This window comes from Microcaecilia unicolor, chromosome 6 (assembly GCF_901765095.1).
Source record: "Microcaecilia unicolor chromosome 6, aMicUni1.1, whole genome shotgun sequence".
NCBI classification, from domain to species: Eukaryota; Metazoa; Chordata; class Amphibia; order Gymnophiona; family Siphonopidae; genus Microcaecilia; species Microcaecilia unicolor.
The window spans coordinates 327275266-327303042 of record NC_044036.1 but is presented as its reverse complement, the minus strand read 5'-3'; the positions used below and the strand labels follow the sequence as shown (position 1 = coordinate 327303042).

Below are 27777 nucleotides of genomic sequence, written 5' to 3'. Positions count from 1 at the left end.
AGTATATTGGGGGAGGGGTTTAAAGGGAAAAAGTAGACACTATTCAGCCAGTGGTGATCAGCATTTTGCTGACCGCTGTTGGTGTTATGCCCAGGCTTTGGCATTGAATTTCTGGGTTTGCGGAGACGGCTAAAGCATAGGCAGTTAAAAGCTGAATACAGTGATACCTCAGTTTTCGTCGATAATCCGTCCGAAAACAATCGGCGAAATCCGAAACCAACGAAAACCGAAGCAATTATTTCCTGCACAGGAGAACACGTGGGTTGCCCTTTGTTTTCGCAAAATTAGCAGCGAGGTCATGTGGGCACGCCGGTGAAATCCGAGGCAACCAACGAAATCCAAGACAAATTTTCCGCTGAAAAAAATTGACGAAAACCGAAACCGACGATAACCGAAGTCAATGAAAACCGAGGTATTACTGTATAGGCATTTTAACTGGCCAAGGGCTGACTCCACCCCCAGAATGCACCCAAAATAGCCGGTTTTGAGATAGGTGTTAACCAGGGCTGCCCAGAGACCGAGCTGGGCTCAGGGGCAGGGCCGCCATCGCCCCCCCTAGAACCGCCGCTGTTGTCACCTCCACAGACTGCCGCATAGCCAGACTATAAAAATTGTTGGGGGGGGGGGAGATCCCAAAGCAGGGGGGGCACATTTTGCCCCACCTCCCTGCTCCCACTGCAACTCCACATACCTTGGCTGGCGGGGGTCCCCAAGCCCCACCTGCAGAAGGCTTCCTCCAGCGCTGTTCTCCACCACATTGCCTGTCCTGCAGATGCTTTTCCCCTCATGTCACGCACGGGAAAAGCAGCTGCAGGGCAGATAATGAGGCGAAGAGCGCTGGAGGAAGGCTTCTGCTCTCAGGGCTTGGGTAGGGTCAGTGCCGTAGCGAGGGCGGCTGACACCCGGGGCAGGTTGCCGCTGCGCACCCCCCCCTCTGGAGCGCACCCTCCCCCCCCCCGGAGCGCATTCTTACATGAATTAGGAAGCGAGGGGCGGGCGAGAGGGCCGATCTGCCCCCGAGTGCACGTCGTTGGGAGCTCCGTCGGCTCCGCTGGCTCCTTGCTCTCTCTGCCCCGGAACAGGAACCTGTTCCAGGGCAGAGGGAGCAGGGAACCAGCGGAGCCGACCCCCCCCCCCCCCCCCCAGCGGTGTGCACCCGGGGTGGACCCCCCCGCCCCCCTTCCTACGCCACTGGGTAGGGTTACCATATGTCTGGATTTACCCGGACATATCCTCTTTTTTAGGACATGTCCGGGCAACCAGACGGGTTTTGCCAATCTGCCCGTTTGTCCGGATTTCTGGACAAACGGGCAGATTGCTAGCCTCCCTTCCCCTTACTTACTACTGCCCTAGTGGTCTAGTGACCTCTTCCGCCTTTGGGGCAGGAAAGAGCCCCCTCTTTCCTGGCCGGAGCACTGCCCTGCATGCATCCTTGCTGTTGCTGATCTCGGCGCTGATTCAAAATGGCCGCCGAGAGTTGAAATGACCTTGCGAGATTTTGAATCGGCGCCGAGATCAGCAACAGGAAGGATGCATGCAGGGCAGCGCTCCGGGCAGGGAAGAGGGGGCTCTTTCCTGCCCTGAAGAGGTCACTAGACCACCAGGGAAGTAGTAAGGGGAGGGGGGTGACGGGGTGTGTGACAGGGGGGAGGGGAAAATGTGACAGGGGGCGGAGCGAGGGAGCGTGAAAGGGGCGGATGGGGTGTGAAAGGGGGCGGGGTTGGTGTGTGGTGGGGCGGGGCATGTGTCCTCCTTTTTGGGGGACAAAATATGGTAACTCTAGGCTTGGGGACCCCCGCCAGCCAAACCAGAGGCCCCAAAGCCCTGTGTCTGCTCCTCCCAAGCCTTTAAGGGGGGCCCAGCACTGGAGTTTTCCCTCTCCTGCTCCTGTCGAGACGCAATCACCCGGGTCCCGTCAGGAGCAAGAGAGAGACAGACCCCAGCGCTGCCCCCCCCCCCCTGTGGAGGCCGGACCCAGGGGAATCTTCCCCCCCTCCCTTTCGGCGGCTCTGGTGTTTACTGGACATTTTCAATGGTACTAACCGGTTAAGTGCCAGTGAAAATGACCAGTTAGCCCCGAACAAGCGATATAACCAGCCAGGACCCATTTTAGGTCAGTTAAATCGCTTTGAATATCAACTTGTAAATATGTTGTTTTGGTTGCTAATTCAATATGTGAGGGACCAGGGCAGTGGGGGACCCAGTTCTTCTGTCCCACGTGTCCAAACATCCCTCTCAACAGCTCCATAGATTGGCACAACTTTTATTGACGTCATCACGTAACGTAAGCGTTAGTATTTTAGACAACAGGACCTACGTGAACGCTGAGGCGCCATTTTTGAATCATGTTTGTGCTTCCCTAAAGTATGTTTGACCTCAGGTTGATGTATTATGTGCCATTGTACTTTAGATTCTTTTTCCACGATAATAATTTCATCTAATGTCTTATGTTTCAGTACTTCTAAAGCACTCCGTTCCTGAAGAAGCCACGTTTCTAGGCGAAACGGGTTCCCGTAGAACGGACAATGAAGAGTGCCCGATTCCAAAGCTAAGTAGCGCAATATTCTATGCCTTACTGCCACATTTTAGTGATTGGATATTTGAATTGATTATTCCAACGTGGGAAAGAATAAGAATGCATTAGAAAATAATTTAAAAATAACAATAACAATATAGTATAAAAAAGCTATAAAATTGCAAGCTTACTACAGAATGAAGTTTTTTTAGCCCAATGATCGAATCGTGGTGTGTGTTATAAAAGTTTATACTAAACCCTGGGTACTTTACCCCCGGTTTCTGAGGGCTTTTTCTTCATTTTCTAATGAGCACGCTAATTGTCACTGGAACTTCAATTTTGTATTAGGTTACATTTTTGCTCCAGTGTTACTGCTATGTTCTATTGTTTGGTCTTATAAACACTCCTCTCTCTCTCCCCCTCCCATGCTCCAAAATACGCCCCGGAGCGAGAAAGGAGCTTCTAATCCATGCGGGAAGGAGAAGCCGTCCAAACTTGCTATCCTGAGGCCTGGTCCACCAACGCTGGAACTTCTCTTTGCTGTGCCCCTCCCCCCTTCTTTTTTCTTTCAACTTTTATTTTAAGAATGTAAAATAAATACCACAGATAGCTAGAACCAACAACAGCTCTGCAGTAACAACATCTCACCCACATAACCCCCCTCCCGCCCCCCCCCCCCATCTAACATACAAACGGGTCTATAGGGAAAGTTCCCAATAAACTAATGAAGACTACAGCACAGGGGTGGCACGACCATTAGGCCACCTGAGGCGGAAGCCTCAGACGGCACACTTCAGGAGCGGCATCTCTCCACTCTTCGGGGAGTGGCCACCCCATTCGTGGTGTTTACCTGTTTCGTCATGTTCCAAACCCAGCAGTGATTCCTATATGCTGCCAACACCCATCTTTTCCCTTTACTGCGGCCACCTCTCTGATGTAACTTCCTGTTTCATCAGAGGCTCAGGCAGCCACAGTAAAGGGAAGAGGCAGGTGTCGGCGGCAGGGCAGCGTATGGGAATTGCTGCCGCTGCCAAGTTTAGAACACGAAGAAACAGGTAAATGCTGTGAACGAGGGGGAGGGGTGTGGCATCTAGGGTTATCATATGGCTCCAGAAAAAGGAGGACAGATTGAGCTAGTCTGGGTTTTACTTCCATTGCTTTCAATGGAAGCAAAACCCGGAGTGGATCAATGTGTCCTCCTTTTCTGGAGCCACATGGTAACCCTAGGGGCATCTTAGCTCCACCTCAGGCAGCATCTTGCCTTGAGCCAGCACTGCTACAGCATAATTACAAAAGTCAACCTATGGTGAGTAGCTTGCTGTAATAAAAGTGAATTGTAAAGATTGTTTTTCAACTCTGTCTTGACCGACCAGTGCACTAGGGGTCTGTATTGTTGATTAGAAGTAATTCTGTTTAAAAATGATTGTTTAACTTTGTGTGAAAATAAGTTGGAATACAGAAGATAAGACACAGCTCTAATTAATTTGGTATGTGAAGAGGAGGATGGTGCTTGTTTTCGCAGTTCAGCCTGGCCACCTAAACTTGGAAAGCATGTGACCACGTTCCCACAGTATGGCTTGTTTACCTATTCTCAAGCATTCTGTAATTTTCCTTGGCTCTGAAAATAAGCTTTAGCTTAATAAAAAGGGGGGGGGGCTTCTTGCAGCAGAGCTTTGAGGCTCATCTGTGAGTGGACGCATCGTGCAGAAAAGACTTGTTCCTGGTCATAAGGAAACTTCGGGCTTTCGCTGCAACGGGCCTCCCAGTTGATGAGATAAGGTCCTGAAATTCCTGACCAGTGATGTTGTATGTATAATATGTATATATCTGTCTTATAGCTTTCTTTTAGTTAGATGATTTAATCATTGTATATATATCTTAATCATTGTACATTTTGGCACCTCTAATAAAGGTCTAATTTACCTAATACGAATCCAAAATAATCTACAGTAATTATTGAGTAATCTGTGTCAGTGAGACAGGCTGTAAATCCATAGCAGTACACTTGCCTTGGGGCATCAAGCTTCACTCCCACTTGAAGTCTCTAGGCAGCATAGGCATACATAAGTACATAATTATTGCCATACTGGGAAAGACCAAAGGTCCATCGAGCCCAGCATCCTGTTTCCAACAGTGGCCAATCCAGGTCACAAATACCCGGCAAGATCCCAAAAATATACAAAGCATTTTATACTGCTAATCCCAGAAATAGTGGATTTTCCCCAAGTCCATTTAATAACGGTGTATGGACTTTTGCTTTAGGAAGCCGTCCAAACCTTTTTAAAACTCCGCTAAGCTAACCGCTTTTACCACATTCTCTGGCAACGAATTCCAGAGTTTAATTACACGTTGAGTGAAGAAACATTTTCTCCGATTCGTTTTAAATTTCCTACATTGTAGCTTCATCGCATGTCCCCATAGTACTAGTATTTTTGGAAAGCGTGAACAGACGCTTCACATCTACCCGTTTAACTCCACTCATTATTTTATAGACCTCTATCATATCTCCCCTCAGCCTCCTTTTCTCTAAGCTGAAGAGCCCTAGCCGCTTTAGCCTATCCTCATAGGGAAGTAGTCCCATCCCCTTTATCATTTTCGTCGCCCTTCTCTGCACCTTTTCTAATTCCACTAGCGCTCAGTACTCATTTTTTTCGGTGCCCAAATTTGGGTACCATGTTCTGAATTTCATCCTAAGAGATTAAGACGCACTTTCTAGAATACCACCTATTCGCACCCAAATATAGGTGCCAGTTTATCGAATTGTCTTTACGGTATTTAACGTGGCGGTCACACCCTCACTATTCTGGTCACTCACCTGCTGATTCTCTACTCTTGCCGGTTTGGTCTGCAGTAAATTCTTGCCTTTCATATTTGGCTCTTATCCACTGTTCTTTCAACACCCTAGAAAGATGGAATATTTATAAAACTGAGGTTAGTTTCTGCTATAAGGGTTCTTATTTACCAGCCCTTTCCTAATAATTCCTAGCATCTGTTTGTTTTTTTTGGCCACTGCCACACACTGGGCAGAAGATTTCAGCATATTCTTTTCTATGAGAAAATTAAAGAGTCATGGGACAGCAGGCAAGGTTGTGGTGTGGATTAGGAATTGGTTATTGGACAGAAAACAGAGGGTAGGGTTAAATGGTCATTTCTCTCAATGGAGGAGGGTGGAGTGCCGCAAGGATCAGTACTGGGACTGATGCTATTTAACATATTTATAAATGATATGGAAATCAGAATGAGTGAGGTGATTACATTTGCAGATGACACAAAACTATTCAAGGAGTGGAGGAGTGGCCTAGTGGTTAGGGTGGTGGACTTTGGTCCTGGGGAACTGAGGAACTGAGTTTGATTCCCACTTCAGGCACAGGCAGCTCCTTGTGACTCTGGGCAAGTCACTTAACCCTCCATTGCCCCATGTAAGCCGCATTGAGCCTGCCATGAGTGGGAAAGCACAGGGTACAAATGTAACAAAAATAAAATAGATACTACTGGAGATTCTACATGGAATGTTGCTACTCTTGGAGATTCTACATGGAATGTTGCTATTCCACTAGCAACATTCCATGTAGAAGGCTGCGCAGGCTTCTGTTTCTGTGAGTCTGACGTCCTCGCAGAAGCCTGCGCAGCCACATTGGTGATCTGCAAGGGCCGACTTCTACATGGAATGTTGCTAGTGGAATAGCAACATTCCATGTAGAATCTCAAATAGTAGCAACAGTGGAGGAGTGGCCTAGTGGTTAGGGTGGTGGACTCTGGTCCTGGGGAACTGAGGAACTGAGTTTGATTCCCACTTCAGGCACAGGCAGCTCCTTGTGACTCTGGGCAAGTCACTTAACCCTCCATTGCCCCATGTAAGCCGCATTGAGCCTGCCATGAGTGGGAAAAGGCGGGGTACAAATGTAACAAAAGAATAAAAAAGGTTGTTAAAACACGTGCGGACTGTGAAATATTGCAGGAAGACCTTATGAAATTGGAAGACTGGGCATCCAAATGGCAGATGAAATTTAATGTGGACAAATGCAAGGTGATGCACATTGGAAAGAATAATCCGAATCATAGTTACCTGATGCTAAGGTCCACCTTGGGGGTCAGCACTCAAGAAAAAGATCCAGGTGTCGTTGTAAATAATACACTGAAAGCTTCTGCTCAGTGTGCAGCAGTGGACAAAAAAAAGCAAACAGGATGCTAGGAATTATTAGGAAAGGGATGGTGAGTAAGACTGAAAATACCACAATGCCCTTGAGTATTATGTTCAGTTCCGGTTGCCGTATCTCAAAGAAGATATAGCGGAATTAAGAAAGGTTCAAAGAAAAGCCACCAAAATGATAAAGGGGATGGAACTCCTCTCGTATGAGGAAAGGCTAAAGAGGTTATGGCTCTTCAGCTTGGAAAAGAGACGGATGAGGGGGAGATATGATGGAGGTCTACAAAATCCTGTAGAATGAGTAGAAGTAAATCAATTTTTCACTCGTTCCAAAAGTACAAAGACTAGGGGATAGTCAAGGAAGTTATATGGAAACACTTTGAAAACAAATCGGAGGAAATATTTTTTCACTCAACAAATAGTTAAGCTCTGGAATTCTTTGCCGGAGGATGTGGTAACAGCGGTTAGCATATCTGGATTTTAAAAATATTTGGGCAAGTTCCTGGAGGAAAAGTCCGTAGTCTACTATTGAGACAGACAAGGGGAAGCAAGTGCTTTCCCTGGAATTGGTAGCATGGAATGTTGCCACGATTTGGGTTTCTGCCAGGTACTTGTGACCTGGCTTGGCCACTGTTGGAAACAGGATACTGGGCTAGATGGGCCACTGGTCTGACCCAGTATGGCTACTCTTATGTTCTTACGTTATGTATGTTTTTGTTTTATTTCTATTTATTACCTTTAAAAGTGGACTAACACGGCTACCACATCACTTTACTCAAGATGGTAGATACAGCGTATTCAGTGACAATCCTAGGTCGGCTGCCACCCGGGACGGATTGCCAATTTATACCCTCCTGGGTGCAGCACAACCCCCCCCCCCCCCGGCGCATCAAACCCCACCACCACCACCACCGGGTGCATCTTTACCTGCGGGGAGCAGCCGCGCGGCTCTCGGCTCCGCTGGCTCCCTGCTCCCTCTGCCCCGGAACAGGAAGTAACCTGTTCCGGGGCAGAGGGAGCAGGGAACCAGCGGAGCTGACAGGCGCACAGCACCCCCCCCCCCACCCCAGTAGCGTGCACCCGGGGTGGACCGCCCCACCCTTGGTATGCCGCTGAGAGTATTATCTACAATGATACCTAGATCTTTTTCTTGAGTGCTTACTCCTAAAATGAACCCTAACATCAGGTAACTATGATTTGGATTATTCTTCCCAATGTGCATCATTTTAAGCTCTGTCAAGCAGGGACTGTCTCAAACGTGTTTAGTGTACAGTGCTGTGTACGTCTAGTAGCGATATAGAAATGATAAGTAGTAGTAGAAAGTGGCTCAGCAAAAGTGAGTTTTGATAACAGGGGGTTGTGGCTCTACGAAAATGTAGGTGAGCACAAGAGAAGGAGAGAAATCACAGTTCACAGCATATTTAGAAAGATGCCCTGAAAAAGCTGAAAGGCCACAGTGCATTCTGTAATCAGATACCAACCTAAGCACCACACCTGTGACTAACCCACTTCACATTATTTTCACTCACATTTCTGGTTCCTCTTTCAGTGCCTAAACATTTGCTCTTGCTCAGGATACAAGGTACGTTCTTCAGTTGTGGATACAGTGGTTCCCTCTCCCCCCCCGTTGCCCCTCCCTCACCTAGCACTGTCCCTGTTTCATTCAGATTTTGGATGTGGCACGGAGTATATTTAGGACCAGTTTAGAGAGAAAAAGTTTACAAAATGCACCAAGTTACTTCCATCTCATCAGGAGTAAGCAAATATTTCAAGGAAAAAGCAGTCTGCTGTTACCCAGGAACAGTTCTAATTGGAAGGATGCAGCGACTCACAGGCAGTCCGTAGCCTGGGGCCTGTAGTAGTATGGGGGGACGACAGCCTCATACTTGGCTTTAGCACTGAGGTTTCCGTGTGTTCTCATATACTGAAAAACACAAGCAGTGCAAAATTACTTCACTGAGCTGAGTTAGATAATACGGAAAATTAAATGAAGCAAAATAATGACAATAAACTTTTAGTTCAGATAAGCTGCATTAAAATATTACATTACTGTCCCACTTTACGGCAGGAAAATTACCATGGGATATACTAAATCACAATACACAAATCCCACAATTTAGGAAATCCTGCTCTGGTTCTCATTGTATTGTGCACTCCTGCGGGCATTTAAAATCTCCTCTCCCTATTCTGAAAATCCCTGGTGGAGTAGTGGGATATACCTTATTCACCCCATCCAGTGAGTGAATGTGTAAGCAAGTGTCCCCATTAGCTCCACCCCCTTAAAAAAAATTAGAGCCTCACTCAGGTGACTCCCCCCACCCTCCAACCCCATCACCTTTCTACAGGTACTGGGCCAGGAGGAGCAATGGGTATATGACAAATCCCCACCTGCTCATAAGTACGTAAGTATTGCCATACTGTGACAGACCAAAGGTCCGTCAAGCCCAGCATCCTGTTTCCAACAGTGGCCAATCCAGGTCACAAATAACTGGCAAGATCCCAAAAAAGTACAAAACATTTTATGCTGCTTATCCCAGAAATAAGCAGTGGATTTTCGCCAAGTCCATTTTAATAATGGTCTATGGACTTTTCCTTTAGGAAGCCATCCAAACCTTTTTAAATCCTGCTAAGCTAACCGCATTTACCACATTCTCTGGCAATAGTAACATAGTAACATAGTAGAAAAAGACCTGCACGGTCCATCCAGTCTGCCCAACAAGACAACTCATGTGTGCTACTTTTGTGTATACCCTACTTTGATTTGTACCTGTGCTCTTCAGGGCACAGACCGTATAAGTCTGCCCAGCACTAGCCCCGCCTCCCAACCACCAGCCCCGCCTCCCAACCACCGGCTCTGGCACAGATCGTATAAGTCTGCCCAGCACTATCCCCGCCTCCCACCACCGGCTCTGGCACAGACCGTATAAGTCTGCCCAGCGCTATCCCTGCCTCCCAACCTCCAGTCCTGCCTCCCACCACTGGCTCTGGCACAGACCGTATAAGTCTGCCCCGCACTATCCCCACCTCCCAACCTCCAGCCCCACCTCCCACTACCGGCTCTGCTATCCAATCTCAGTTAAGCAATGAATTCCAAAGTTTAATTACACATTGAGTGAAGAAACATTTTGTCCAATTTGTTTTAAATTTACTACTTTGTAGCTTCATTGAATGCCCCCTAGTCCTAGTATTTTTGGAAAGAGTAAACAGACGCTTCACGTCTACTCTTTCCACTCCACTCCTACCTCTCTAGCATCACTTCCTAGTCATTTCTTTATTAATTTTAATGTAAATCTTATGAGTTTCGTTTTATGTTATTAGTTTAGCTGATAATTTCATTGTTTTTTTATTATTTGATTTTTAATTGATTATGTATGTACGTTGTAAACTACTTAGTTTTTTGTTTTTTTAGATTATTCCGGCTGTAAATTTTAGAAAGAAAGAAATACCCCACCAGGGATTTTCACAACTGAGAGGAGGGGGGAATTTTAAAGGCTGACTCTTATAAATTATGGCAGGCCCAGGATGGGAGTCCATATTCTGCATTAGGCAGGTTGTTAACTAAAGTAATTAGGACCCCTGTGATGTATTTCAGTGCACCAAATCTGCCTGTTCCCGAACACCACATGACTCAAAAAAAAACAAAGCCAGCACGAGCACAACTTCTCCTGGACTCATACCTTCACAAGATCATCGTCCCAGAAATCCAGTCGGATAGATTTAATCTTGCTGATCTCAGGGAGGTTGCGATGAATGCCTGAGCAATGCAAGCAAACAAAGATGCCTAATTTATAGGATGCCCAGTCCGGATCTAAAATCAGGGACACAAATTAAATACAAGTATTGGATAAGACCTGCTCATAAATGTAGCAAAACATGCAGAAACAGTTTCACTAACAGACAATGTCTAAAGCTGGGGTGGGCAACCCCGGTCCTCGAGGGCCACAACCCAGTCGGGTTTTCAGTATTTCCCCAATGAATAGGCATGAGCCCTATTTGCATGAATTGCTGTCATTGTATGCAAAAAGATGTCACAAATTTTCATTGGGGAAATCCTGAAAACCCCACTGGGTTGTGGCCCTTGAGGAACGAGGATGACCACCCCTGGTCTAAAGGTTAGCTCATCAGTTGGAACTGTGAAAGCAGGAATCAAAATCTATTCTGAACAAAACAAGAGGTTCTGAACCCAGCCAGTCGGGAATATGCATGAGAGAGATTTGCATAGACAGGAAGCAGTACACGCAAACCTCTCTCACTATTATTCATTGTGATATGCTGAAAACCCACCTTTTCACCACTGCTTTTGGCTCCTAACCACTACTCAATTCCCCTATCCTTGTTCCTTCTCACCCAGTACTTCCCTCGCCCTTAATTGTCTTGTCTGTCTGTATTTTTTTAGATTGTAAGCTCTATCGAGCAGGGACTGTCTCTCTGTGTCAGGAGTTCAGCGCTGCGTGCGTCTGGTAGCGCTATACAAATGTTAATAATAATATCCTGAAAACCTGACTGGCTGGGTGTGCCCTAAGGACTGGGCTGAGAACCCCTGATCAAGCATAATATGAGCCAGTCCAGATTTTGTCCCATCTATAAAATATACAGAGGCCTAATAGAAAACCATTTTGCTAGGTTGGCTGCACCACTGAGAAAGCTGGAAATTAATTATTGTTTCCCTTTTTGACCTTTACCTACTGCAGTGCTTCTCAACCCAGTCCTAGGGAGACATCTAGCCAGTCAGGTATTCAAAGATATCCACAAACAAATGATCAATTTGCCTGAGCTGCCTCCATTGTATGCAAATCTGTCCCACGCATATTCATTATGGGTATTCTGAAAACCTGACTGGCCTGGTGTGTGTCCCGAGCACTGGGTTTAGAACCCCTGACCTACAGCAATGAAATGGCCTGTAGCACTTTCTATCAGCCGGAGTAGGAATGGACAGCCTGAGCTTTCCCTGTAACTCCGAACACAGATGTATTTGCATTGCCTTGTCTATTCCCTAGCAATGTCCTGAAAACTTCCAGGACTGCAGTTTGAACAAGATACAGCTAGGACCGCTGCTTTTTAATATATTTATAAATGATTTAGAGATGGGAGTAACTAGCGAGGTAATTACATTTGCTGATGACACAAAGTTATTCAAAGTCATTAAATCGCGACAGGATTGTGAAAAATTACAAGAGGACCTTACGAGACTGGGAGACTGGGCGGCTAAATGGCAGATGATGTTTAATGTGAGCAAGTGCAAGGTGATGCATGTGGGAAAAAAGAACCCGAATTATAGCTACGTCATGCAAGGTTCCACGTTAGGAGTTACGGACCAAGAAAGGGATCTGGGTGTCGTCGTCGATAACACACTGAAACCTTCTGCTCAGTGTGCTGCTGCGGCTAAGAAAGCGAATAGAATGTTGGGTATTATCAGGAAAGGTATGGAAAACAGGTGTGAGGATGTTATAATGCCATTGTATCGCTCCATGGTGCGACCGCACCTTGAGTATTGTGTTCAATTCTGGTCGCCGCATCTCAAGAAAGATATAGTAGAATTGGAAAAGGTGCAGCGAAGGGCGACTAAAATGATAGCGGGGATGGGACGACTTCCCTATGAAGAAAGACTAAGGAGGCTACGGCTATACAGCTTGGAGAAGAGACGGCTGAGGGGAGACATGATAGAGGTATATAAAATAATGAGTGGAGTGGAACAGGTGGATGTGAAGCATCTGTTCACGCTTTCCAAAAATACTAGGACTAGGGGGCATGCGATGAAACTACAGTGTAGTAAATTTAAAACAAATCGGAGAAAATTTTTCTTCACCCAACGTGTAATTAAACTCTGGAATTTGTTGCCGGAGAAAGTGGTGAAGGCGGTTAGCTTAGCAGAGTTTAAAAGGGGGTTGGACGGTTTCCTAAAGGACAAGTCCATAAACCGCTACTAAACGGACTTGGAAAAATCCAAAATTCCAGGAATAACATGTATAGAATGTTTGTACGTTTGGGAAGCTTGCCAGGTGCCCTTGGCCTGGATTGGCCGCTGTCGTGGACAGGATGCTGGGCTCGATGGACCCTTGGTCTTTTCCCAGTATGGCATTACTTATGTACTTATGTACTTATGATGCTTTCTTTGGCCTTTTGACTGATTCTGTACAGCACCTTGTCCTCGACTATAAGAGCTGCCCTAAATAGTCTAGTAGAGAAATATTTAGTTAAACATAAGACAAATATTTAAACAACATTTGTACATTGTAGGTGACTAGTTCTCAAAGCTATCCTTGTGGGGGGGGGGGGGGGCACTCTGCCAGTCAGGTTTTCAGGACATCCCTAATGAATACACACAAGACAGATTTAGGGGTAATGTTACCATATGTCCGGATTTACCCGGACATGTCCTCTTTTTGAGGACATGCCCGGGCAACCGGGTGGGTTTTGCCAATCTGCCCGTTTGTCCGGATTTCTGGACAAACAGGCAGGCTGGTGGGCGGGCCGTCCTATGCTAGCCTCCCAGCCCTCCCCTCCCCTTACTTACTGCTCTACTGCCCTGGTGGTCTAGTGACCTCTTCCGCCTTTGGGGCAGGAAAGAGGGTTCGGGGCAGGAAAGAGCCCCCTCTTTCCTGCCCGGAGCGCTGCCCTGCATCCTGTTGCTGATCTCGGCGCGGATTGAAAATGGCCGCCGAGAGCTGAAGCAACCTCGCGAGACTTCAACTCTCGGCAGCCATTTTGAATCGGCGCTGAGATCAGCAACAGGATGCAGGGCAGCGCTCTGGGCAGCAAAGAGGGGGCTCTTTCCTGCCCCGAAGAGGTCACTAGACCACCAGGGCAGTAGAGTAAGGGAAGGGGGGTGACGGGGAGGGGGGGTGACGGGGTGTGTGACAGGGGGGATGCGAATATGTGACTGGGGGCAGTGCGAGGGTGTGAAGGGGCGGAGCGAGGGTGTGAAAGGGAGCAGGCGGGGTGTAAAAGGGGTGGGGTGAGTGTGGTGGGGCGGGGCATGTGTCCTCTTTTTTGGGGGGGACCAAATATAGTAACTCTATTTAGGGACATAGTTATCAAAGGGGGCTATCTGCTAAGACAGATCACTAACTTATGCTATTTTAGCACAGGTCCCATTTTATACAATGCATTTATTTATTTATTTATAGCATTTGTATCCCACATTTTCCCACCTATTTGCAGGCTCAATGTGGCTTACATTGTTCCATAATGATGATCACCAATTCCGGAAAAGAGAAATACATAGTAAAATGGAGGTAACAGAGTGGATTAGGTAGTCAGATAAAGAAAATTCATTTTCATAATAAGTAATAAAAGGTATTGGATTAAACTTCAATCGTGATAGATTAGCTCGAACAATCAGGAATAAAGAGTTACGATTTGTGTAATTCTGGTGTAAATTTTGTTACTGGTGGTTAGGATGGATCTTTGTGGTATGCCTTATTGAATAGATTGGTTTTCAGTCATTTTCGGAAATTATTTATGTCATGTGTTGTTTTTATGGATTTTGGTCATTCATTCCATATTTACGTGCCTGGTTACTAATAACTGGGCTTAACAGTAAAATAACCTTTCTTAAATGGTAGCTCATATTGATAACTTCCTTCCTAGATCTCACTGCACAAAATAGCATGAGTTACAGGAGTAGTAATCAAAATGGGCTACCATTCAGATGGGTTATTTGACTACTAACTTGTTCTATTTTAGTACAGGTCCCATTTTATGGAATGAGACTTAGTTACTAATAACCTGGGTTAAAAGTGAAATAACACATCTCAATGGTAACCCATGTTGATAACTACATCCCTTAATTAAAGAAAAGAGAAATGTCTCTTCAGATCAAAATCACTGCTATATGTAACAAAAGTGATCCAAGTATAGGACAATCAAGCCATTGTGACATCACTGATGAGGTAGGCTCTTAGGCATTGGTTGAATGAAGTATTATGACATCACAGTATTAGTTCTTTTACCAGAGACTGAAACTCTTCACACTAAGGGGGAAGTTATCAACATGGGCTACCATTAAGATTATTTTACTACTACCGTGTTCTATTTCAGTACAGGTCCCATTTTATGGAATGAGACTAGGGGGTATGTTTACTAAGGTGCATTACTTGGTGTTTCAGCCAGTATATGCTACAATCCCCTAGAGGAAGAACTGGTGGACAAGCTCAGAGGATGCTTAGCAGTGGAGGGAGAAAGAGACCGAGACTGGAGGAACCTTACATACATCATCTGCTCCCTCATTCTGAGTTTCTCCCCAATCTCACAGCTCAGTCCAGACTGCCCAGAACACAGCGGCCAGATTGATATTCAACAAAACAAAATATGATAGTGCTACACCTCTTCGACTGAAACTGCACTGGCTCCCTATCATGGCCCGCATTACCTTCAAACTTTGTACTCTGGTCCACAACATAATCTACGGTGCAGCCCCTGGTTCTATGATTGCCCTGATTGATCTTCCAGCCAGGAATAGTATCAGATCATCTCGTACCTATTATCCTAATTGCAGTGCTCTTAATTATAAATCGTCCTACGCATCCAATTTCACCTACTTAAGTACTCAAATGAGGAATTCATTACCCAAAAGAGTGAAAGCGATACATGACCATCTAGAATTCCGGCGAACTTTAAATACCTATTCGTTTCGTAAGTGCTAACCCTTCTGAATCTGCTTAGCTGCTTCAACCCTGCACTGATTTAAAAGACAATCTTATTTCTCATTTCCTTTGTCATTTATTGTTCCCATCTACCTCTACCTTCCCTTACCCTATTTCTGATTGTTTTTGTTTAACATCGACCCACATTGAGCCTGCTAGTGTGTGGGGAAATGGGGGATACAAATACTGCAAATAAATAAATCAATCAGATCAGATCAGGTTTGGAAAGGGCTGCCTCTCCTTTTGAACTTTGCTGAGAACCTAAAAGGTCTTTTAAAAAATAAGGTTGCCTGGAAGTGTATAATGCTTCCCTACAGCGTGTTACAGAACTAACAGCAGCAGTAAATTTGCCCACAGTAAACTATTGTTTTAAAATAGCTGGAAAAGAAAACCTCCATCATGTGCTCATAGCTGAGATTTATCACTGAGCTGTTAGTAACATTGTCTGCCGCTAACCAACATGTTTCACAGAAACAATACAATATGACTATTGTCCGTGGCAGATTTTGGCATAAACAAAGATAGCAGACAATGCGAGTTTTGTCCTGTGCCACGTGAGCACAGCTGACAACCAACCCACTCAGGCTCACCTGATGCCCGTTTTTTTGTGTATAATCTACAAAATCAAATAAATCGCTGTCTTTAAATTCAAAAACCAAAAATAATGCTTCTAAAATCATAATTTACAGACAAGACCACCATATCCTTCTAATAAATCCTTTTATTTGAGTTCAATAAAGCAAACAGACATGAGTAGCAGATACTACCTCACGGGTTGTAAGTACATTTAAAAGCCAAACATCAGAATCTGCAATTAAGACCTTTCTTCCCAAGGACTGTTTTCCGTAACCTGGTACAATCAATGGTACTCAGTCATCTAGACTACTGCAACGCACTCTACGCCGGCTGTAAAGAGCAAATAATCAAGAAACTTCAGACAGCCCAGAACACTGCAGCCAGACTTATATTCGGTAAAACAAAATATGAAAGTGCCAAACCCCTACGAGAGAAACTACACTGGCTCCCACTTAAAGAACGCATCACGTTCAAAATATGCTCCCTAGTTCACAAAATCATTCACGGAAACGCAGCAGCCTACGTGTCAGACCTGATAGACCTACCACCCAGGAATGCCAAAAGATCATCCCGCACATTCCTTAACCTGCACTTCCCTAATTGCAAAGGTCTAAAATACAAACTAATGCACGCGTCAAACTTTACCTACTTGAGCGCACAGATATGGAATGCATTGCCACGCAAATTAAAAATGATTTACGAACTAACGAACTTCTGCAAACTACTGAAGACCCATCTCTTTAACAAGGCATACCACAAAGATCAACCAATGTGAATATACACAACTCCTTCACATATATTCAGAACTGTCTTATAATATCTGCTTGTTATTATACCACTACTACCCTGTTTCCCCGAAAGTAAGACATCCCCTGAAAATAAGACCTAGTAGAGGTTTTCCTGAATTGGTAGATATAAGGCCTCCCCCAAAAGTAAGACCTAGCAAATTTTTGTTTGAAAGCAGGGCCGCCGAGAGCCGGACAAGGCCACCCCCGGGCCGCCACCCCCCCCACCCTCCGTCGCTCCCGGTACTAACCTTAAACGCCTCCCAGTCCTTTCACCTTCGCAGCAAGCAGCAGCAGGGCAGACCTCTCCTTCCTTCCGTGCCCCACCCTTGCGGACGTTACATAAGGCGAGGGCGGAAGGAAGGGGTGGCCTGCCCTGCTGCTGCTTGCTGCGAAGGTGAAAGGAGGCATTTAAGGTTAGTTCCGGGAGCAACGGAGGGCGGGTGGGCCAACCCCGATCCAACCCCGATGTTTCCCCGAAAAATAAGACAGCCCCTGAAAATAAGACCTAGCGCATTTTGGGGGGGCAAAAATTAATATAAGACAGTGTCTTATTTTCAGGGAAACACATTGAGGCTCATTTTCAAAGCACTTAGCCTCCCAAAGTTCCATAGAAACCTATGGAACTTAGCCTCCCAAACTGCTTTGAAAATATGCCTCGGTATGTTTTTTTTTCTTTTTCATTATCATGTTACCCAAGACCCTTCTGTAACACAAAATGTCTATTTTCTAATTCATTTCCACTATTCATGATGTATTGTAAGCCACATTGAGCCTGCAAAGAGGTGGGAAAATGTGGGATACAAATGCAATAAATAAATAAATAAATAAATATGCACCTATGTGAATCTGTAATTCAATGTTTCCAGCCTCCTTGCTTTGCCTGGTTTATTAGTTTGTGTTCATGCCTCACTGGCAGTAATTAAAATCAGAAAAGACTCAGGGACACTTTGACCAGTCATCACTATTTAATGTTCAGCACTGTGCAGAAAGAAATATTCACCTTAACGACAGAACTGGGAGTCCTTTGATGAGAATGTGAACAGTGCCCCCAATTCCCCTCCCTTTCACCAAGTGGGTGTCCATAGCAGCTCTGCTATCACGTATGGAGAGCTCAGCCATCCTGTCTCCTAGTGTGACTTGTGCCCCCTCCCATTAAGATCCCTGTAGCTAAAACCCTGCCGGTGAAGAGTATTAGGTGCCTAGGCAAGCATTTAGCCTTGCGCCCTCGCCAATTAACTCATACCTTAGCCCTACTTCCTCTCCCTCAAGATCAGGCCTGATGGTCCCAGCATCACCCTGTCCAGAACAATCCTGTGAAATATATAACTGGATATCACACTTTTAAATATTAAACTGAGTTTTATACACAGAAACAGAGAAAAATGAAGTCAGATAAAGACCATATGCAGGCTTATTTTCGAAAGGGAAGGGCGTCCATCTTTCGACACAAATCGGAGATGGGCGTCCTTCTCCTAGGGTCGCCCAAATCGGCATAATCGAAAACCGATTTTGGGTGTCCTCAACTGCTTTCCGTCCAAAATTCACAGGGGTGTGTCGGAAGCATAGCGAAGGCGGGACTGGGGCGTGCCTAACACATGAGCGTCCTCGACCGATAATGGGAAAAAGAAGGGCGTCCCTGACGAGCACTTGGCCAACTTTACTTGATCCATTTTTTCTTGCAACCAAGCCTGAAAAAGGTACCCGAACTGACCAGATGACCACCGGAGGGAATCGCGGACGACCTCCCCTTACTCCCCCAGTGGTCACTAACCCCCTCCCACCCTAAAAACAAATCTAAAATGGGTAATTCTAAAATGAATAGGTGTACTTTACCCTCTTTATACAAAGGTTTGCACGAAACACCTGTTGTGCCTATATAAATAAGAGAGGATAGCTATGAAAACAGGGGGGGGGGGGGGTAATGTTGTTTGTTTGTGAGGACCGTGTGCATTTTACTGGAGTTTCTTAATTGGCTCCTAAAACTGAAAGTATGTTGATGGACCTTTTGTCCAGACTGACATAGTAACATAGTAGATGACGGCAGAAAAAGACCTGCACGGTCCATCCAGTCTGCCCAACAAGATAAACTCACATGTGCCATTTTTTGTGTATACCTTACCATGATTTGTACCTGTCTTTTTCAGGGCACAGACCGTATAAGTCTGCCCAGCACTATCCCCACCTCCCAACCACCAGCCCCGCCTCCTGGCACAGACCGTATAAGTCTGCCCAGCACTATCCCCGCCTCCCACCACCGGCTCTGGCACAGACCGTATAAGTCTGCCCAGCACTATCCCCACCTCCGGCTAAGCTCCTGAGGATCCATTCCTTCTGCACAGGATTCCTTTATGCTTATCCCACTCATGTTTGAATTCTGTTACCGTTTTCATTTCTACCACCTCCTGCGGGAGGGCATTCCAAGCATCCACTACTCTCTCCGTGAAAAAATACTTCCTGACATTTTTCTTGAGTCCGCCCCCTTTCAATCTCATTTCATGTCCTCTAGTTCTACCACCTTCCCATCTACGCAAAAGGTTCGTTTGCGGATTAATACCTTTCAAAAATTTTAATGTCTGTATCATATCACCCCTGTTTCTCCTTTCCTCCAGGGTATACATGTTCAGGTCAACAAGTCTCTCCTCATACGTCTTGTAACGCAAATCCCATACCATTTTTGTACTGACGAGTATCCTACTCAATGATGAAAAGGGGCAGAGCTATTATTGTCTCTTTTGCTGACACACAATAGCATAAAGTAATGAAGAAATAGGATCCGGTCATCGCTTTTTTTTCCAGGAAGCAGACGGCCGAATCTCTTTCAGGTACTGGGGGGGGGGGCAGGTCGTCACTATGCAGAAAGTGAAGATCCGAGGAGGACAAGTTAGGAGCTGCGGCGCTTGGCTCTGGGGATGTTTAGGAATAATCGGTAGCCCTCAGAAAACAACAGGGCGGGGGGGGGGGGGGGGGGGGGTGAGGCAAATCCCCCTTTCACGTGTGGTTCCTGCCACAAGAGTGCACTGCATAGTTCAGAGAAAATCATGCTTGCAACAGAGGGCAGGAGATGCCCCCCCCCCCTGCCCCCGACCAGCTCCTACCCGGAGCCCTGTACCTGCATCCTCCTCTGTCCAAATCCCTGCACCGTGTCCCGGCTCCTTCTCCCCCTCCCCCCGGTGCCCTCACCTGGAGCTCCGCAGTCGGCACACCTCGTGTTCCCGGGCATCGTCAGCTGTTCCAGCAGCTCTTTCCTATTTCCGTCCCGATCAGCCATCGACGATCCTCTTCCCCTGTCCCCAAGAGCTTCTGCTCCCAAACAGGGTTTGACTGTCAAGTCCACTCGGGCTGGGGCTGGCAAAGGAAGGCTTAACAATGCGGGCAGCTGGGTCCAAAGCCACCGTTCAGAAACACGAAAAACAGCATTTTGCCGTGTCTGCAAAGGACCCCGGAACCCACGTGGGAGCAGCCGGAGGATTCAGTGGATTTGGTACAAGACGGACAGGTTCTCCGTAGCTGCCCCAAGTGCAGCGTTTGTCCCGTCCAGCAACTTCAAGTGGATACACCGAAAAGCGGAAGAGACCCGGTTTCCCCGTGTCTGTGCATTGCAAGTCAGCCTAAGATGCAGTGACAGCAGTGGGAGGAGAGGGGGGGGGGCAGGGAAGAGGGCTGAGATGATGCAAGTAAGTGCAGTGGTGAGGGGCAGAAATGCAATGAGAGAAGAAAGGAAGAGCATTTGGATGTAGCTTTTTCAGTAGTAGCTCGAGGTGAGCTTACACGCATGTCCCCAGTGGGCTTACAGCAGGGGCGTAGCCAGAAAACAGATTTTGGGTGGGCCTAGGCAAGAGGTGGGTGGCCACCAAAGGTTCTCTCCCCACCCCACCCCACCAACAAATATCTCAGCTGGCTCAGGAATAAACCGGCTCAGGAATAAACTTCCTGAGCCGGTAGACCAAGCCTCATTTCTGGCCATCTTCAAATCTAGGCTAAAAACCCACCTCTTCGATGTTGCTTTTAACTCCTAAACCTAAACCTTCAACTGTCCCCTATCCCTGATATGTCCTGTCTGTCCTAACCCTTATCCCTTACTTGTCCTATCTGTCTGTCATAATTAGATAGTAAGCTTTATTGAGCAGGGACTGTCTCTCCATGTTCAAGTGTGAAGCGCTGCAGGAAAACACTTCTTTCCACCTTGGCAGTCTGCAGCAGGAATGCGCTGAAAACGGAGCATGTGCAGGTGCCGGGATCGTGGAGAGTAGCGTTTTCATTACCATCAGGGTGGAAGTCTTCAGCTGGCGGAGCTTGGGATCCCCACCAACTACTGCTAAATGTGTGCTACTGTTGGGTGGGCCTGAGCCCTAAATGGGTGGGCCCCGGCCCACCTATGGCTACGCCACTGGCTTACAGTCTAGAAGCAACAGAGGGTTGTGATTTCTCCAACTTCAGAAGGAGTGCCCAGAAGCAATAAATGCAGCAGGAAAGCAAAGTAGCTGAGATGCGGTGAGCGCAGTGGGAGGGGAGAGAGGCTGTGAGTGAGGTGGAAGATGAGAGAGACGCAGAGATGCAGTGAAGGAGAGGAAAGGCTCTGAGATAGAGTAGCTGGTAGTTTTTGCATCGGGTGCTGAATGCTGTGCATGCAGGGATTGAGGGGGCGGTTAATGCAGCAGGAATAGACTTGCAGTGCCAGCAAGAGGGTGTGCGTTTGTCACTGCAGCAGGTGGCAGACGCAGTGAGTCCAGTGAAGAGTGATTACTGCAGCGGGCACAGGATGGCAGCCCTCTGGATACCAGTGCTGCCTTGCCTATTCCTTCCGTTTACTTTGTGCTGATTTCCCCTTTTTAAAAAACTGAAACAAAGCAGAAGAGGTTGTGATGGTGTAAACACGATATTATATCTACAAACCATTTCGACCACACACACACACTCTCATATAAGACAAGCTCAGAATTAAATTTCAGAATAGGTTTAACCAGTGTTGAAGGGGGAGAAAAATTAAAACCCTCTGGAGGAGTGAGCCACCTTAGCAAATCTGGTATTTTAGTATACTGTGTGTAAACGACATTGCTAAATGTGCTTTTTGCTGTATTATATGACTTAATTTGTATTTTAATTACAAGGTACAGAGGGTGATTGGTGAATGAATGTGGAAGAGTGACTGTCTGATTAGGTTAATGATGTCGAGTGCTGTTTAAGGGCACAGACGATGTAATAAAACAAAACCCCTACGAGAGAAGCTACACTGGCTCCCAATCAAAGAACGCATCATGTTCAAAGTATGTACCCTAGTACATAAAATCATCCATGGCGATGCCCCAGCCTACATGTCAGACCTGATAGACCTACCATCCAGGAATGCTAAAAAAATCCTCTCGCACATTCCTCAATCTCCATTTCCCCAGTTGTAAAGGGCTAAAGTACAAACTAATGCACGCATCAACCTTTTCTTATATGAGTGCACAACTCTGGAACGAACTGCCACGCAATCTGAAAGCGGTTTACGAACGGACCAAATTCCGGAAACTGCTAAAGACCCATCTCTTCGACAAGACCTATCACAAAGACCAAGACATCTGAATTTCTCACATACAGTATACCCTGAATGTAATATACTACCTTCTTTTGGTTCTTTTTCCTACCATTATGCATCACATTACCATGCAACCCAATTCCTTTTGTAACACCAAATGTCTTCTCTCCTCTCATTTCCACTATCCATGACTTATTGTAAGCCACATTGAGCCTGCAAAGAGGTGGGAAAATGTGGGATACAAATGCAATAAATAAAATAATAATAAATAATACAAGCATTTTGATACAAAGGAATATGTTGGAGTCTTGTGTTAGCTGAAGAGTAAATATTTGACTCTGGTTTATCTACTTTTTCCCCTATTTTGTTGTGATATTGATTTTAGTGTACACCAATGGTTCTCAACCTTTCGTCCACTGTGACACACATCCAGGACACACTGAATACTGCAGTTCATTGACTGAACAAAACAAAATCCCTTATATATCATTATTGATGAAAATGATGCACAGAAAGGTGGTGACTGCTGGGTGGGGAAAAGCAGACTTGCAACTTTTCCAGTTGAGGCTGGTGGCAGCAGTGAGCATTGTGGGTGATGGTGAAGCACAAAGGACCAGTTATGTGGATTTCAAGTACCTGATTCTATGCTCTGCTCTGCTCTCAGCCCTCAGGCATACATAGTTGTTAAGTAAAGCAGGGACATGCTGTCTGCCACATTTTTGGAGACACACCTCTCAGTTCTTGGTGACACACTGGTTGAGAACCACTGGTATATACAAACCATTATCCTGGATGATACCTCAAAGATGCTCCAAGTTCTGTTGTCAAGGGAGGTGCAGCGGTGTCACAGTTTCAGTTGCAGGGAGCAGGCACAACCCCTAGGAGTCCCACAGAACTTACCCACACTGTTTGACTGAAAGTACAATATTGCTGCCCCACCCCTGATATAAGTACATAAGCATCACCATGCTGGGACAGACCAAGGGTCCATCGAGCCCAGCACCCTGACACCGACAGCGGCCAAAAGAACAAGCAATTTGTCCCGCCCATCCTAGAAATACTGTATTATTCCCTCGTTCATTCAATAACATTCTATGATTTTTTCCTCCAAGAAGCCGTCCAACCCTTTTATGAAGTCCGCTAAGTTAACCGCCTTAACCACCTTTTCCGGCAGCGAATTCCAGAGTTTAACTACGCGTTGAGTGAAGAAAATTTTCCTCCGGTTCGTTTTAAATTTACCACACTGCAGCTTCATCGCATGCCCCCTTATCCTAGTTTGGGTTCCTCTTTCCCACATGCATCACTTTGCACTTGTTCACATTAAACATCATCTGCCATTTAGACGCCCAGTCTCCCAATCTTGTAAGGTCCTCTTGTAGTTTTTCACAATCTTCCCGCGATTTGACTACTTTGAATAACTTTGTGTCATCGGCAAATTTGATTACCTCACTAGTTACCCCCATCAAGCCCAGCATCCTGTTTCCAACAGTGGCCAATCCAGGTCACAGATACCTGGCAAGATCCCAAAAAAGTACAAAACATTTTATACTGCTTATCCCAGAAATAGTAGATTTTCCCCAGGTCCATTTAATAACGGTCTATGGACTTTTCCTTTAGGAAGCCGTCCAAACCTTTTTTAAACTCCGCTAAGTTAACTGCCTTTACCACATCCTCCGGCAACGAATTCCAGAGTTTAATTACACGTTGAGTGAAGAAAATTTAAATTTACTACGTTGTAGCTTCATTGCATGCCCCCTAGTCCTAGTATTTTTGGAAAGCATAAACAGACGCTTCACATCTACCCATTCAACTCCACTAATTATTTTATAGACCTCTATCATATCCCCTCAGCCGCGTTTTCTCCAAGCTGAAGAGCCCTAGCCGCTTTAGCCTTTCCTCATAGGGAAGTCATCCCATCCCCTTTATCATTTTCATCGCCCTTCTCTGCATCTTTTCTAATTCCGCTATATCTTTTTTGAGATGCGGCGACCAGAATTGAACACAATATTCGAGGTGTGGTCGCACCATGGAGCGATACAAAGGCATTATAACATCCTCATTTTTGTTTTACATTCCTTTCCTAATAATACCTAACATTCTATTTGCTTTCTTAGCCACAGCACACTGAGCAGAAGGTTTCAACGTATCATCAACGACGACACCTAGATCCCTTTCTTGGTCTGTGACTCCTAACGTGGAACCTTGCATGACGTAGCTATAATTCGGGTTCCTCTTTCCCACATGCATCACTTTGCACTTGCTCACATTAAACGTCATCTGCCATTTAGATGCCCAGTTTTGTAAGGTCCTCTTGTAATCTTTCATAATCGTCCCGCGATTTAACGACTTTGAATAACGTTGTGTCATCAGCAAATTTAATTACCTCACTAGTTACTCCCAACTCTAAGTCATTTATAAATATGTTAAAAAGCAGCGGTCCCAGCACAGATCCCTGGGGAACCCCACTAACTACCCTTCTCCATTGAGAATACTGACCATTTAACCCTACTCTCTGTTTTCTATGTTTTAATCCATTTGTAATCCACAATAGGACACTACATCATATCCCATGACTCTCCAATTTCCTCTGGAGTCTTTCATGTGGTACTTTGTCAAACGCTTTCTGGAAATCCAGATACACAATATCAACCGGCTCACCTTTATCCACGTTTGTTCACCCCTTCAGAGAAATGTAGTAGATTGGTGAGGCAAGATTTCCCTTCACTAAATCCATGTTGACTTTGTCTCATTAATCCATGGTTTTGAATATGCTCTATAATTTTGTTCTTAATAATAGTCTCTACCATTTTGCCCGGCACCGACGTCAGACTCACCGGTCTATAATTTCCCAGATCTCCTCTGGAACCTTTTTTAAAAATTGGCGTTACATTGGCCACCCTCCAATCTTCTGGTACCACGCTCGATTTTAAGGATAAATTACATATTACTAACAATATCTCCGTAAGCTAATTTTTCAGTTCTATCAGTACTCTGGGATGAATACCATCCAGTCCAGGCGATTTGCTACTCTTCAGTTTGTAGAACTGCTCCATTACATCCTCCAGGTTTACAGAGAATTCATTGTTTCTCCAACTCGTCAACTTCGAATACCATTTCCAGCACTGGTATCCCACCCAAATCTTTCTCGGTGAAGACCGAAGCAAAGAATTAATTTAATTTCTCCGCTATGGCTCTGTCTTCACTGGTTGCCCCTTTTACTCATGGGCGTAGTTTGGGGGGGTGAGGGGGGCATTGCCCCCCCAATTACTTAGTCACTTAGTCTTCTTACCCAAATTTGCAGCTGTGAACTGGCGGGCGGTGGGGCGGGGTGCCAGTAGTAAAAGCAGCAAGCAGGCAGGCAGGCTCGACTCCGTCCTTCGCTTCCCTGCCCTCTCTGTGTCCCGCCTTCCTCTGATGTCATTTCCTTTTGGGCGGGCGGGCGGGACGCTAAGAGGGCAGGGAAGCAAATGATGGAGTCGAGGCAAGCCTGCCTGCTTGCTGCAACTAGAGAAGTAAGGAAGCCATTTGGAAAATCTCTGTTTTCACTCCCCCGCGCAGCCGTCGCCGTTCACTCAAAACACAGCAAGCAAACCTGTGAGCTGCTGCCTGCATCCACGTTGTCGTTCTTTATTGTTGGTCCATCTTTATCAAGTCTAACACTGTTTTTGTTGGGTTGGCAGTGCCTTACAAGGTGGAGGAGAAAATAAATAATTGAATATCACTAAAACAGGTTCAGAATAGAAGTACTAGATTTCCTTCCTCTTGGAAATCTAGTACTTCTATTCTGAACCTGTTGGATTTCTCTAAATATACCAGAGAGTAAACCTTTGACGCATCAAATGCAAAAAATGGATATTAGAAATTTTTTTGTGAAAGCGAGTGCTGAATTACCAGTTCTTGATGTCAGGCTTTCAAAGCAGAACCTGGGTTCGTGAGCCCTTGGGCCACTGCCAAGGAGTGGCAGTGGCAGGCAAAACCACCCCACACCAGAGACAAGGCAGAACTCTGGCAGGGACAGCTAGACTTCACCTGCACTTGACCACCATTCCCCAGGGGTTGAGCCCCCAGGTGCAGGTGGCCGGCAGGACTTACCGGACAGGGCAGGAACTGGAAACCAACTAGGTTGAACAGGGTAGGACTAAGGATCAGAGGGGAGAGGAATATACATGGGCAGCAAGGCAGGAAACTGGGCTAGGACTCACAGACAGACAATACTATACTAGGCAGGAAATGGACAGGCTTAAGGGTCAGGACTGAAAGCTACAAAGCAGCCACTAAGAAAGGAAACACAGACAGGTAAGAGACAGAACTGAAAGCTGCCAGGCAGCCACTAAACAAGAAACACAGACAACCAAGAACTAGACAGAGAAATACAAACAATTAACAAGACTGGGAAACAAGCAATACAGTACAAGATAAACTACACAAAGACTAGACTAGAATCAGGCAAGAATCTTAGACAATAAACTGGACTAGGCAGAAGTGCACAGAGCTCACCAGCATACCAGGGACCTTAGGCGATGCAAAGGCAAACACAGAAATTTCTAGGTGATTAATAAATCCCATCATCACCTGAGGCTCAGCTGCAGCAATCTCAAGGCAACTACGGGTGCTGTTCAGGCACAAACAAGAAAGACAAGTCTGGCAGCCTAGAAGATCCGGACCGGACTGGGCTGAAGCCTGAAATGGGTAGGGACAGCAAGACAGTCTATGGCAGCCACCGGTTCTGGTCACCAGAGAGTGAGGGGAGCACAAACCAAGAAGCAGGCAGAAAGCATACTGAAGCACAGAAAGGCTTAACATACACAGGTGCAGCACAGTGGAGCAATCAGAGCCATGCTGGAAGCAGCCAGCACACAGAGACAGAGCTAAGTCAGGCAACACACACAGGTGCAGTATAGTGGAGCAATTAGAGCCATGCTGGAAGCAGCCAGCACACAGAGACAGAACTAACTCAGAAAGGACAGACAGAAGCCAGCTCAGAAGCTGACCCCCAGAAATAAGGTAAGTCTGAGAGGGGTCACGACCACAGACGTGACACTTGATTCCCATAAGCATTTAGCATCAACTCCAGAGCAAGCCCTGGCTGCTTCCACATCAATGCTACTCTCCTTAGATGTACTGAGTACAAGTACAGTTGATATAAGAAGCCCAGCTGCTGCTTCAGACCTTGGAGAAAAATGTAATGGACCAAATCAACCACATCTGCATGATTTTCCAAAAAGAATGCAGATGAGATTTATACTGCCATCAAGAGAGGTTTGGAAACAAGTGGAATGCAAAATATTCCAATTGTTGCCCAGTCTTATGATGGTGCTTGTGTTATGTCAGGACATGTGACCGGAGTACAGCAGCGAATGAAAGACCACCAGTTTGCAGTATACATTCATTGCATGGCACATAAACTCAACTTAGTGCTTGTAGAATGCTGCAGAGTAAATCGTAGTATTGTGGGATTTCTAACTGTACTTGATAAACTTTACTCTGTCTTTGCTGAGCCGACCAATCATCAAAAGTTTATTGACATGCAGAAAGCATTAGGTCTAAAGCAGAAAGAGATTGTGCAACCAAGTGAAACACGCTGGGCA

General features: G+C 45.9%; 1 protein-coding gene across 2 annotated transcripts in view; it reads right to left on the bottom strand.

Moving 5' to 3' along the window:
- The window catches only part of ADAP2 (ArfGAP with dual PH domains 2), a 40967-nt gene extending 20770 nt beyond the window's left edge, over positions 1-20197 (bottom strand). Inside the window, exons 1-4 of one of the 2 annotated variants that reach the window (XM_030206478.1) lie at positions 19852-20197; positions 10340-10470; positions 8495-8586; positions 5331-5416 (exon numbers count right to left, since the gene is read on the bottom strand). In XM_030206478.1, coding sequence (XP_030062338.1) covers positions 5331-5416; positions 8495-8586; positions 10340-10470; positions 19852-19939 — 397 coding nt within the window. In that variant the 5' untranslated portion in view covers positions 19940-20197. The remainder of the gene's footprint in view (positions 1-5330; positions 5417-8494; positions 8587-10339; positions 10471-19851) is intronic. The other variant, XM_030206479.1, reaches the window with a different exon arrangement.
- Between the last annotated feature and the right edge of the window lie 7580 nt (positions 20198-27777).